We start from the raw sequence: 13,440 nt of genomic DNA, 5'->3' as shown, positions 1-13,440 counted from the left end.
TTATTTCTTTAAATTAAAGGAATTTTTGAAGAAATGCTCCTTTAAGAAAACATGTAAGGGCTGGAGAAAAGCCTTAACAGATGAGGTGCTGGTCTACAGAACCTAAGGACCCAGGTTCGACTCTCCAGGTCCCACATAAGCCACATGTACAAGGTGGCAAAAGCGCACAAGGCTGCACATGTGCACAGGAGGTGTATGCATCTGAGCTCAAGACAGTGGCCAGAGCCCCTGATGCCCAATCCTCTTCTCTGTCTCTCTCTCACACACGCTCTCTCTCTCTTTCTCTTGCATAAAATATTGCCAGTCTTTTGGGCTTGCCTCAAAGAAAAAAAAAAAAAAAAGCAGCAGCAACAGCAGCAACAGCAGCAGCAGCCTGGTGTGGTGGCATAGGTCTTTAATCCCAACACTCGGGAGGTAGAGGTAGGAGGATCACCATGTGTTTGAGGCCACCCTGAGACTACATAGTGAATCCTGGGCAAGAGCCAGACCCTGCCTTGAAAAACCAAAAGAGTAAATACATAAGCTAAAACAAATTAGTCGATGTGTACAGAGAGGCACAGATGGGCCAACTATACGTTAAACTACATTTGATTACAGGCTTCCTAAGCCGTATCAGAGAACCCTGCATTAAAGAAACCAAGGAGCTCTGGCACTGAGGGAGTGTTTACCCGTCCTTTGACATTGCGGTGTCTGACCTGGAGACAAACTTTTATTCTTCAGAATGTGGCCTGCCTTGGTGGAGCTTCTTACTCTATGGGTCGTTCATGAATGGTGATATGCTAACAGAATTATAGAGGTTGCTTTGACCATTGGGAACCTCTAAAAGGAATTTTATTTATTTATTTATTTATTGTGAGGCAAACCCAACAGAATGGCCTTTTTCATTTATTTATTTATTTTAATGAGAGAAAGAGTGTGTGTGAGGGGAGAATTGACATGCCAAGGCTTCCACCACTGTAATTGAACCCCAGATGTATGCATCACCTTGTGCACCTGGCTTATGTGGTATCTAGGGAATTGGACATAGGTCCTTAGGCGACACAGACAAGTGTCTGAATAGCTAAGCTATCTTTTCATCCCTAAAAGTTTTTTTTTTTTTTTTTTTTTTTTTTTTTTTTTTTTTTTTTTTTTTTTTTTTTTTTAGCAGGGTCTCACTCTAGCTCCGGCTGACTTGATACTCACTTAGGACTGTAGCCCAGGCTGGCCTCAAACTCATGGTGATCCTTGTAACTTGGTCTCTCGAGCGCTGTGTTTGTAGGAATGAGTCACCATGCTTGGCTGCGAATGGTTTTTGAGGTAGAAACTGTGCGTGTTACTTTACTTCTCTTTAGAAGTTATCTTCCCCTGATCTCACACTGTGTGTATCATATATGTACATATATTTATGTGTATATTTTAGTTCAGTTTTAGTTTTGCCTCTCCCTCTGTTTTAAGATTATCTCTATTCAGTTACCACCCATTTAGTTAGAATCATTTGAGATTTTTGAAATGCCCAAAGGGGACCAAGGAGAAAATCCAACTCATTGTATATCCCTGGCTGGCTTCCAAGTCACGGTAATCCTCCTGTCGCAGCCTACCAAGGGTTGGGATTGAAGACATGGAATATCATGCTTAGCTTATAAAGGGTATTTTTAAAAGATCCTTTAGAGATATTTTATTTAGTTAGGAGAGAGAAAGAGAGGGAGAGAGAATGGGCACATCAGGGCCTCCAGCCACTGCCAACGAACTCCTGCCACGTGCACAACTTTGTGCATCTGGGTTACGTGGGGCCTGGAGAATCAAACCTGGGTCCTTGGGCTTTGCGGGCAAGCCCCTTAGCCACTAAGCCATCTCTCCAGCCCAAAAGATCCTTGTTCAGCTTTGACCTTTGGCCTCTTCCACTTCCATTCTTTGCCTGTGACTATGAACGTGAACTTGCTCAGAGCAGGCTGGCCGACATCTCTGAAGCAGGGATGTGGTCACCACCCTTAATCCACTTGTTTCCAGGAGAAGTTCCTAGGCTCTCGCTTGCTTGTCATCTTAGGTCCCAGGAGAGCTGGTGAGAACATTCTCTTTTTTAATTCATGGGCTTTGGGTGCTGGGAAAGTTTAGTTTTAGTTTCACCTCTACCTCTGTTTTTTTTTTTTTAATTAATTAATTTATTTATTTATTTATTTTTATTTGAGAGCGACAGACACAGAGAGAAAGACAGATAGAGGGAGAGAGAGAGAATGGGCGTGCCAGGGCTTCCAGCCTCTGCAAACGAACTCCAGATGCATGCACCCCCTTGTGCGTCTGGCTAACGTGGGACCTGGGGAACCAAGCCTCGAACCGGGGTCCTTAGGTTTCACAGGCAAGCGCTTAACCGCTAAGCCATCTCTCCAGCCCTCTACCTCTGTTTTAAGATGATCTCTATTAAGTTACCAGCCATTTGGTTAAAGAGAAAACCATATTATGAATAATAACTCAATAAATAAGAGTCCTTGTGGAGATGGAAACTCAAGCTCCTGAACAATCTGGTTAATGGTTTGGATGTTTTTTCAAGCTCTACCATTAGGAATCTAGAAATGAAAAGCAGGGCATTGACATTAGGGGTAGGAAACCAGGAAATGAACTAACAAGAGGTAAGGTATTGACATCACTTTCTTCTTTGAGCTCTTTGGAGGAATAAATGTGCTGTAGAGGTATTCTTTACCCTTCCCAATGACCTTGTGAACCAATGAATTAATGCCTTGAAAGTCTACTTGTGCCATCACAAGGTTAATACAGATTGGAAGAACAACTGATTGTGGAAGGGAGAAGAGGAGGTGGGGAAACTACAGGAGCCAGGAGTGGGTGTGTAGGATGTAAGGCAGGAAGACTACATGGCAGAGTCAGTGATGTGATTGACACTGCCTACAGACAGCCTCCGCCAGTCCCTTGAGGGGTGACAGTAGAAAGGGACGAAGAAGGACCCTTGACTGACAGTCCCGAGCCATCAACCTGAGAGTCATCGGGATTCGCACATGTACAAGCCTCAGGTCACGTCAGAGATCAAGAGCCTTTTGCAGATTTGGTTTTATGAAGCTGTTGAAACTTCTAGGGTATGGAGTGAAAGCCGGAGCCACGGGGACACCAGTGAGGGGCTAAAGGACTCAGACTTAAAGACACGTGGCATGTCCAGGGGCCTGACCCTGAGAGTGACTTCAGGAATAACCGTGAAGCCTAGTAGCTCTGCTAGTCTCCCCATAACCCTCCTCACAATGGATGAGTTACTTCTAAATGGATTTAAGGTCATAAAATGGCTTGTGTTAGACTTCGTATTGCTGGAACCAGCCTATATTTTAAAAAATATTTTATTGTTATTTATTTATTTATTTGACAGAGAAAGAGGGAGAGAGAGAGTGAGAGAATAGGCGCACCAGGGCCTCCAGCCACTGCAAACGACCTCCAGATGCGTGTGGCTCCCTTGTGCCTCTGGCTAATGTGGGTCCTGGGGAATCGAACCTGGGTCCTTTGGCTTTGCAGGCAAATGCCTTAAAGGCTACGCCATCCCTCAAGCCCCCAGCCTATCTTTTATAAATCTTATGGCAAGCATATGCTAGCCTTTATTTGTATGCTAGGCAATTTCTGAACTCAACTCATACTTGAAGTGTCTCCACCACCTTCAAATCTCCATTATGCTCCCTAATGTGGCCCAGTGGTCACCTTCACTAAGTCATGATGCTATCAGAAAAGAGAATGTGTTTGGGGTCCCTTGATTACGTGATACCCTGGGCAATTTACCTCCTACTCTGAAACTTAGTTCATCTGTAAACATGGTGATGGTATAGCCTCCCTCCTTAATAGGATCCTGTAAGAGTAGGTGGGCAAGGAGAATGTTTGGCACAGCTCAAAAGCCAGCTCCCTGAGGGTCTCTCACTGCAATCATCTTTTGTTATCCTGAAGCTGATAAGTAGGAAGTCCACTCAGTTGTTACAGGGCCAAACTGACTTCTGTGTCTCTCACATCGATTCTTCCTCTTTTCCTTCCAGACCTATTGATTGTAAGACTTCTTTGATTTCTTCTTCTTCTTTTTTTTTTTTTCTCCCCTCCACCCCCCTATGCTGGGAACACTTACCTTTCCAGTGAATAACCGCCCGCGGTTCCTGTCTTCCATTCTCCCACATGTTGTTCGCAAATATCCCAGAGAACCATTTGGATGAAAAGATCTAATTTTCATTCAAAGATACATCTCCACCTACTTCATCCCTGTTGCCCTTCCATCCACTTTGCGAACAATGAGCCTTATTCACGACACGGGTTACTAACTAGCTTGTGGTTCATGACTCATGTTGCCTCGTGTGAAGCAACACTGAGAAGCTTCAGTCTGTTTTAGAATCTCGGCGTCAACAGAGCACAACTTGTACCTGTTACATGTCTTTTCATCCACACAAAGCTCACTTGGTCTTACATGCCAATTTCTTTATGAGGTTGTGAATTTATATCTATGGGTCACTGGGGCCCCTTACTGTGACGAGGTTCTGGTTTCTTGAGTAACAAGTAATCAAAGTCCCCTGCAGCACAAACCGGTCAACATGACTTCAAACAAGGTGCCAAATGACCCAGATGAGGGTGTGCTATGACAACTCACTGCTGAGCAGATGACACTGAAATTGCATTTTTGGTAATATAAAAATATCTCCACAGGCTTCTTGGGGAGGCTCAGCGTTAGTGTCAAGAAAGCACCGCAGGCTGCTTCGTGGCATCCATAGGTAAGTTCTGTTCCCTTGTTTGTCGATGACTTTTATGTTTAAGCGAAGGAATCTTTGTGCTGTTTCTTCCCTTCCATCCAAGTGATGGCTGGAAAATAGAAAACTAAACAAACAAACAAAAAACTCTGATTGTTTTTCTAGAACAAAACCAAACCTTTCAAATTCCCCCAGTGACTTGGATAAGGAACCCTGCTGTGGTGGTTTGAATATGAAATGTCCCCACGCTCACATGTGTTTGAGGTTCAGTCTCCTACTTGACCCCCAGCTGGTGGGGCCTTTGGGAAGTGCAGTTTGGCTGAGGTGCGGCACCGGAGGCAGAAACTGGGATTTGATAATCCAGCTCCCTTGGCTTTTAGCTCACCCTTGATGCCTCCTTTCTGCTGATACATAATGATGACAGCCAGCTTCCTGCCCTTGCCCTGCCTTCTCCGCCAAGATGAAACTTCCTCTCCAGACTCTCAGCTGGAAATAACCCCTTCTTTGTTGTCTCTGGTCAGGTGTCTTGTCCCAGCAGCCAGAAGGTAACTGCTATACCTGCCAAACAGTGACTTGTAGTTACCTCCTCATTGCCGGGACAAAGTACCCAACCAAAAAGCAGCTGATAGAAGGAAAGATTTTATTTTGGTTTACAGACTCAAGGGGCAGCATGAGCAGAAGCTTGACGTCACCCCTGCCACAGCAGGGGGAGAACAACAGCAAGAGATGGAGCTGATCTTTAGCAAGGGGGAGCCGGCTCTCACACCCTAAGTCCACCTCTAACAACACAGCACACCTCCTCCAGCAAGGCTCCACGTCTCAAACTGCCAGTAGCTGGGGACCAAGCGTTCAAGACACATGAGTTTACGGGGGGACATCTGACTCCAAACACCACTCTTGTGTGTGAGGACCCACTGTGACTGTTGTACATGGTAATTTTCCTTCTGCCCACTGCAGCTAACTCAGTTCCCTTTCTTGCTCTGTCTTACTTTGGCATGACAGGGCTGACTCGGTGGCTTGGAATCCACACAAGATGCTCATGGCTGGGATCCAGTGCTGTGCTCTGCTAGTGAGAGACAACTCTGTGAGTTCCCCTCTTATGGTCTTGACTATCCAGGGGTTTCAGTCCTGATGTTTGCAAAAGTTTCTCCATTGTTGCTTTTATTTGCTTCTTTTTTTTTTTTTTTTTGACGTCTTAGACTCAGAACTGATGAAGGTCTTTGAGTAATGCTGATGGCCTTAAAAGGAAAGATAAAGAGCTCAGATAAACGGTCCAGTGTGTCTGCCCAGGTAGTTTCATGGATTCTATTTAGACATTATATGGTCTCATTAGTGTGGCACGATGTTCTCTCCCACCCTCATCTGGACTATATTTTAAAAGTTTCCATGTTTTTATTTCTTTTTTCTTATTGAATAAGTCTGGGATTTAAGTTAATTGTGAAACTTCTGTTCACTGTGAAAGGGGAACAGATGTGTGTCAGGCATTAAACTGAATGCTTAATGTGCTCAGCTAGGGATTAACAGACCAGTTCTTTTTTAAAATTGTTTTCATTTTTATTTATTTAACAGAGAAAGGCGGGGGTGAGGGAGAGAGAAGGAAAGAGAGAGAATGGGCGCTCCAGGGCCTCCAGCCACTGCAAACGAACTCTAGTCATGTGCGCCCCCTTGTGCATCTGGCTAATGTGGGTCCTGGGGAATCGAACCTGGGTCCTTTGGCTTTGCAGGCAAATGCATTAACTGCTAAACCACCCCTCCAGCCCCCTTTTAAATTTTTTTATCATTTCTATCAGTGTGTAAGTGTAGATGTGTGTGATATGCATGTGATATAGACAAACACATGCCAGAGCGTGCAAGTGGAAGTGTAAAGCTGTCCTTGAGGTATGCCCTCTCCCTCTACTTTCTTTGAGGTGTGGGGGGGGGGTCTCATTGTTTTTTGCTGTTATGTGTACACTAGTGTGATGGTTTGATTCAGGTGTCCCCCATAAACTTGGGTGTTGTGAATGCTGATGGAGATTTGGGAATTAATTCCTCCTGGAGGGAGTGTATTGTTAGGGCAGTCTGATGGGAATTATAGCCAGTTTCCCCTTGCCAGTGTTTGGCACACTGTCCTGTGGCTATTGTCCACCTGATGTTGGCCAGGGGGTGATGTCCACCCTCTTCTCATGCCATCGTTTTCCCTTGTCACCATGGAGCTTCCCCTCGAGTCTGGAAGCCAAAATAAACCTTTTTTTCACCCACAAGCTGCTCTTTGTCAGGTGGTTTCTGGCCAGCAATGCGCACCTGATGGCGACAGGAGTCTATCTGGGCCATGGGCTTCTGGATTCTCTTGGCTCTGCCTCCCGTGGCTGTAGATCACAGATGTGTGTGCCATCTTGTGTCCAGCTTGACGTGGGTCCTGGGGAGTCAAACTCAATCTGGCAGGCTTGCAAGAAAGTGTCTGTAACTACTGAGCAGTCTCCTCAACCCCAGCAGAACAATTCTGTGGGCTGATCACTGGCTTATTAGTTTTACTGTCTCAAACTCTTTTCTTTTAATTTTTTTGTTTATTTTTATTTATATATTTGACAGCGACAGACAGAGAAAGAGGCAGATAGAGAGAGAGAACGGGCACGCCAGGGCCACCAGCCACTGCAAACGAACTCCAGACGCGTGCGCCCCCTTGTGCATCTGGCTAACGTGGGTCCTGGGGAATCAAGCCTTGAACTGGTGTCCTTAGGCTTCACAGGCGAGCACTTAACCGCTAAGCCATCTCTCCAGCCCTCAAACTCTTTTTCTGGCACCAGCGGAGGGTTGGATGTGAGTCTGGATGAAGCTGAGGCAAGTGGGACAAGAGCTTCTTCTTGGCCAGAGACATAAACTCTTGTGTTTTCATTGGGTTAAGTCAGGATTCTCGTGGGAAGAGGCCCAGACTGGGAAGTGCTACATCATTCTTGGAAATGCCTCCTCAGGATCTGTGTTCAGCATATGGGTGATCTTTCTCCACCATCTGTTTACATCCCTGTTTGCACCGGGGACTCCCTCTGCCAATGCTAAAGTCATTTTTTTTTTCTGTTTTTAAGGAATTTTACTTCAAATGAAAACCATATTTAAAAAAGAAAATCAAAGTCTACTCTCACACGTAGAGATAATTAAATGGCTTTTCTAAAAAGGAAAAAAAAAAGTGGCATTTGTATGTTAGAATCCTGTGTGTTTTGACATGGCTAAACATAAGTACTGTCAGAAACTTGGATTTTTTTTTTTTTAAATTCTGTGAAAATTGACACACTCGTGAATCTGCCTCTCACTGCCGTGTTCGCTTGGTTGCTGTTGAATGAATTCAGTATCACTTGACATTTAAGAATTTTAACTTGTGGGGTGTATCAGTTTACTTTCTTGTTGCTGGGACAAAATACCTGACAAAAATCAGTTTAAGGGAGAAAGGCTTCATTTCAGCCTCCAGTCCCAGGTCACAGCCCATCACGGCGGGGAAGGCGTGGTGGCAGGAGCTAGAGGCGGCTGCTCACGATCAGTCCACGGGGAGGAGGCAGAGAGCGGTGACCGCCACCCTCGGCCAGCGCTCTCCTCGCTCCCCAGGCCAGGACCCCAGCCCAAGGAGCGCTGCCTTCCCACCTCAGTTAACAAAGACCACCCCTCTCGGTTACAGCCAGATAATTTAGATTGTCCCTCTCAGGTAGTTTTCAGTTATGTCCAGTAGACAGCCAATAGAAACCTTTACATCGGAGTGACTGTATTTATAGGCAGTACATAGTTTCAGATTAATATACCATTTTGGGGGCCAAACAAACAGTTACATTTTTAGGACACCATCAGAATTGGTATAAATGAAGCTTCCTTTTGGACTAAAGAAACACAACGTCCCAAGCTTACTTTCTGGGCCAGCTGCTTGACATTCTTTCCCTCGTCACTCAGCCTCCCCGAATGACAAATGTGTCTACTGGTGCGAAGCCTTCAGCGAGGGAAAATGTAGACCAAGAGTTCTGTGACTACTGTTTTACATAACTCGCTAGCTCTCCTGTGCTTTTCTTTCTTGAATGGGATTTCAGTCTCTTAGGTATGAAGCGGCTCATATTTATACATTTGAGATGATGAAAGTTGTTCCGTAGCATGCGTCTCCTTAACCGAGGTGATGCTTTTCTTGTTGTGAGAACATCTGTCACTGCATGTGCAGGCTCATGGACATGCGTGTAGAGGCCAGAGGTTGACACGGTGTCTTCCTCAGTCACTGCCCACCCTCTTCTTTCAGACAGGGTCTTGGCACTGAACCCAGATATAACCGGGTCTGCTACCCAGCAAGCCCCGGGCATCTTCCTGTCTCTGCTTTCCCATGCTGCGATTATACGTGTGTGCTGCCGGACCTGGCTTTCCCGAGGAGCCAAACTCAGGTCCCTGGGCTAACACATAAGCACTCTATCAACCGAGTCATTGGCGGCTCTGAAATTTACTTGACTTAATTAATTAGTTAATATCATTGTATATGTATGAGTGCAGCTGTGCGTGTCATAAGTGGGGGCAGAGTGCAACTTTTGGGTTGGTCCTTACCTGTCCATGTCATTTGAGGCAAGGTTCCTCATTCTGAATTCTACCTTGGCTATTCTTTTCTGTGCTCTCAAAGAGCTTCCAGGAAATCCTGTCATCTCAGCCTCTTTCCTTGTCATCAACATCAGCATGTTGGAATTATAGAAGCCCACTATGGCTTCCTGCCTTTGACATGGGGTCTGGGGATTGAATGTGGGTACCATCTTGAGGGGTGAACACTTTAACCATTTAGATATCTCTCAGCCCTACCGTCTACCATTCTGTTCTCTCTCTCTCTTTTAGGTAGGCTCTGTCTCTAGCCCAGGCTTACCTGGAACTTTCTCTGTAGTTCCAGGCTGATTTTGAACTCACAGCCATCCTCCTACCTCTGGCTCCCATGTGCTGGGATTAAAGGCATGCAGGGAAAGAATTTAAAACTGTACAGTGAGCCAAATGCATGTGTGACACCACACTTAGATTGCTGTTTTAACAAACACACTGAAGATGGCAGCCCACAATGATCCTAAGACCAGCAGCTGGGCCATTTGTATCTTCTTGCCCATCCCCAGTACCAATAGAAGCCTCCTTTCTTTTGAGCCATATAATGTAGGTCTGTCCACTGTGCTGGAGAGAATTTTGACAAATTGTTTTGCCCACTGATGATGCTGATATACACAAGGCAGAAATTCTTCCCATTCTTTCTAGAAGAACATTAACACATGGGATGTGGGTCTGTGAAAGTCACATTGTAAACATACCCAAAGTGACCCAAAGTCAAACATTAACAAACATAGAAAGTCAGAAGAAATGGGGAAAGCCTTGCTCTCCTTGTAATGTTGCATCAACCCTGGAATACTCGCTTTTAGACTTTCTGTGTCATAAGACCATTGGAAGTAAGTGTCCGCGTGGCTGGAACCATCTGCATTTGGCTGATCTGTGACTCACAGCCAAACACACGCTCATATGATGCAGAGAAGAACAGAACACAGAGCAGCAAGACACGTGATGTCCTAGATGCAAGGAGCAATATATTAAGACTTTTCTAAGAAAGGAAAGTCCTTGTTCAATTTCAAAGCCTAAAATAAGCTTACTGTGGCTATGACACAGAGAATGCCATGAAGACTTTCAGGAAATGAAGCTAAGCGATCAAGCACGGGGTGGATCATACAGAACCATAGAGGCCATTCTAATGACTTTAGAATTGATCTTTAGGAAAAAAATAAATAAAATGCTTTAAGACCAGGAGCATTTTGAAAAGATTTGCATTTAGGAAAACGTAATAGAAAGGAGTAGAGTAAAAACTGGATAAACCAGGTCTGGTGGCACGTGCCTTTAATTCCAGCGCTCTGGAGGCAGAGGTACGGGGATCACCATGAGTTCAAGGCCACCCTGAGACTACATGATGAATTCCAGGTCAGCCTGAGCTAGAGTGAGGACTACCTCAAAAAACAAAACATTGGATGCAAGAGGAAGCAACTCATGTATTACCTAAGCAAGAATTGATAGTAGGGATGTTGGGAAATATTATGAGACTCTAGATGTATTTTATTATCAGGGACACAGGGCTGAGTCATCGCGTACACATGGTTGCTGAAGGTGTAACTCCCTTACCATTGATAGGGACACAAAATGAATGATCCTACTTAATGAATGGAGAAAGGAACATTTGAGCACAAAATTTCTTTATCTCAATGTGGAGAGATGAAATTTAAGTACACCATGAGGTATTCAGATGAGCACATGATAGGCTGACGTGTTGATTGAATACAGGAAAAGATGTCTGCATTAGTTCAATTTATATAGGTAGCTGGGGCCATAGTAATGGATCGGATGCCTTGAGGGAAGCTTTGTAAGCAAGTGCCTTTAACCACTGTGCACATTCCCAGGCCTAAAACAGTTTTAAAAACCAACAACTATTGTTATTTTTTTTTTTTTTTTTTTTGTTTTTCGAGGTAGGGTTTCACTCTAGCCCATGCTGACCTGGAATTCACTATGTAGTCTCAGGGCGGCCTTGAACTCACGGTGATCCTCCTACCTCTGCCTCCTGAGTGCTAAGATTAAAGGCGTGCACCACCACTCAACGCGTTACTTATTTTTAAGAGAGAGAATGAACATCGGCACCCCAGAGCCTCTCGTCACTACAGACGGATGTATGTGCCACTTTGTGCATATGGCTTTACAAGGGTACTGGGGAATCAAACCGGGGCTGTCAAGCTTTGCAAGCAAGTGTCTTTAACCACTGAGCCACATCCCCTGCTCATGAGGGGAGCTTTGTAACGAGAATGAAGAAGGCCTAGACTTTCTCCCTAAAGACCTTCCCAGTGTGAAGACTGGACAGAAGAGGAGGACCTCCATGTGAGGCAGCATCAAACACCCAGGGCAGCAGCGGGAGAAGCGTGGCAGAGTGATGGTGATGAACTTGCCAAATAACACGGGGGTGGGGGGAGAAAGAAAATAGTATCTGTGCCTCACAGCGTTCTAGGGCCATGTCAGAACGTGAAATGCATTCAGTTCACCTATAGGAGTCTCCATAGTCTTCCCAGTCCTAACATTTTCAAAAGTTAAAATTCAAACTGTCTTCTGAGATTCCAGCCAACACTTAGCTGTAAACTGCTATAAAATAAAAATAAAGAAAAAATACGAGTTACATGCTATCCAGTATACAGTACACAATAGCACAGAGCAAACGTTCCCATGCCGAGGGAGGGATGGAAGTACAGCAAGGGAGGACTGTGTCCCAGCCGGATGCATCCAGGACTCACCACGGTGTCGCCTGAGTTCCTATGGGTTTCGATCCTGCCGTTTGCAGTACACGTGGGCTCCCCCGTGGGCAGGTTTCACTCAGCATCTGTGGTTTTCTTGTTTGTTTTTATATACAGATATCCCATGTCCCTGTCATCTCCAGTACCCAGAGGTCTCTCCATTGAAACTTAGACTCCACCCTCACGACATCACACATCGCTCCCTTGGGAGCTCCGTGCAGGGAGTCTGGGCCTGTCACACATTGCTTCGTCTTACTGGCTTTTCTCTGCTACCTTGGTACAAGTCCCCCCGACACCATAACTGTCTCCTTCTACGTTCCTACAAAGCAGGCGCTCCATGGGTGACACCATATTCTCTCGTCTGCCTGAGGGATGGCCTGGTCCCTTTGGAGACTGAGTAGTTGTGTGACTAGTGTGGGAAAGCCCTGCCTCGGGTGGCACTGTTGGAGGATGGTGCCCCGTCACTCTCCACTTCTCAGACCTCGTCTTTCTTTTTAAATTTTAATTTTTTAATTCGTAATGGACGTACTCAGTGTGTAAACAACACGTTGATATCATCCTGACCCTCATTTCTGCCCCCCTCCAAAGGGACCCCCCTCACTGGGGATGTAGGCTATCCCCAGGGGAGCTGGGGGTCATGCATTGTGGAGGTAGCCATCAGTGATGGAGAAGAGGCAATATCTGCGTGTAATGTCCCAACTTGTGGCTGGAACAATCTTCCCGACCTCTCTTGCCTGAAATTCCCTGGGCCTTGTTGGGTTCGTTTTAGGCCTACTTCAGTGATGGGCTCTTAGGAGCACCTGGATCTCTGGTTTGGTAGGAATTGAGTGTCCTCGGGGTCTGTCTCCTTCACCCTTGTGCTGATATCAGTTTCCCTGAGAAAGCAGTCCTCTCGCTCACCTCCGAAGTTCCTCTGTGGGCATTTAAAGCCCTTGTGGGTCACGTGTAGCTCAGGACTCCATGTAATCAGAGGTAGACCTGGAGAAAAATGTGTGGAAAGAAAAGAGAAAATCAAGTTCAAGGAGCTCCTGCCATGAGGGGAGCTGGAGAGGATAAAGAACCCACGTGGAGAGTCAGGGCTGGGGGCCCAGCTGGGGCAAAAACTCACCCAAAGCTGGAAGTCCCCACGTGATCAGAGAGTCAGAGCCTGCCCTTCCCTTGCAAAAGTATTTATAACCTTAGGGTGATGGGCTGTCTTTTGGCCCAGGTGAACCAGAGGGCCAGCTGGTTGGATAGGGCTAGGTGGTGTCTCAGGCAGAGGCTAGCCCTGGTGGTAAGTTCTGGGGGCTGAACTTGACCAACCACAATGTTTAAATCCTATGAAAGACCTCCCTCCGAGGAGGGGCCCTGAGTGTGGAAAAACGGTTCTATAGAGCTAGGCAAAAGATAAGATGTGGATCTTGGATTTTGGCAAGTGCAAAGTTTCCTGTCCTTTTTACCTTCAGGCGACCGGTCACCCTAATTCTAACCCCACC

At 45.8% G+C, this 13,440-nt stretch overlaps 1 protein-coding gene across 2 annotated transcripts in view; it reads left to right on the top strand.

Annotated features, from left to right (window-relative positions):
• Gadl1 (glutamate decarboxylase like 1) overlaps window positions 1–13,440 on the top strand; it is a 212,265-nt gene that overhangs the window by 65,949 nt on the left and 132,876 nt on the right. For both annotated transcript variants that reach the window (XM_045136747.1, XM_004662079.3), the window contains 2 exons: window positions 4,648–4,712; window positions 5,691–5,772. In XM_045136747.1, the coding sequence (XP_044992682.1) occupies window positions 4,648–4,712; window positions 5,691–5,772 (147 nt within the window). The remainder of the gene's footprint in view (window positions 1–4,647; window positions 4,713–5,690; window positions 5,773–13,440) is intronic.

Source organism: Jaculus jaculus, chromosome 17, assembly GCF_020740685.1.
Source record: "Jaculus jaculus isolate mJacJac1 chromosome 17, mJacJac1.mat.Y.cur, whole genome shotgun sequence".
In the NCBI taxonomy this organism is placed as follows: Eukaryota; Metazoa; Chordata; class Mammalia; order Rodentia; family Dipodidae; genus Jaculus; species Jaculus jaculus.
The sequence above is the reverse complement of the archived record's forward strand: the minus strand, read 5'-3'. Positions and strand labels throughout refer to the sequence as shown.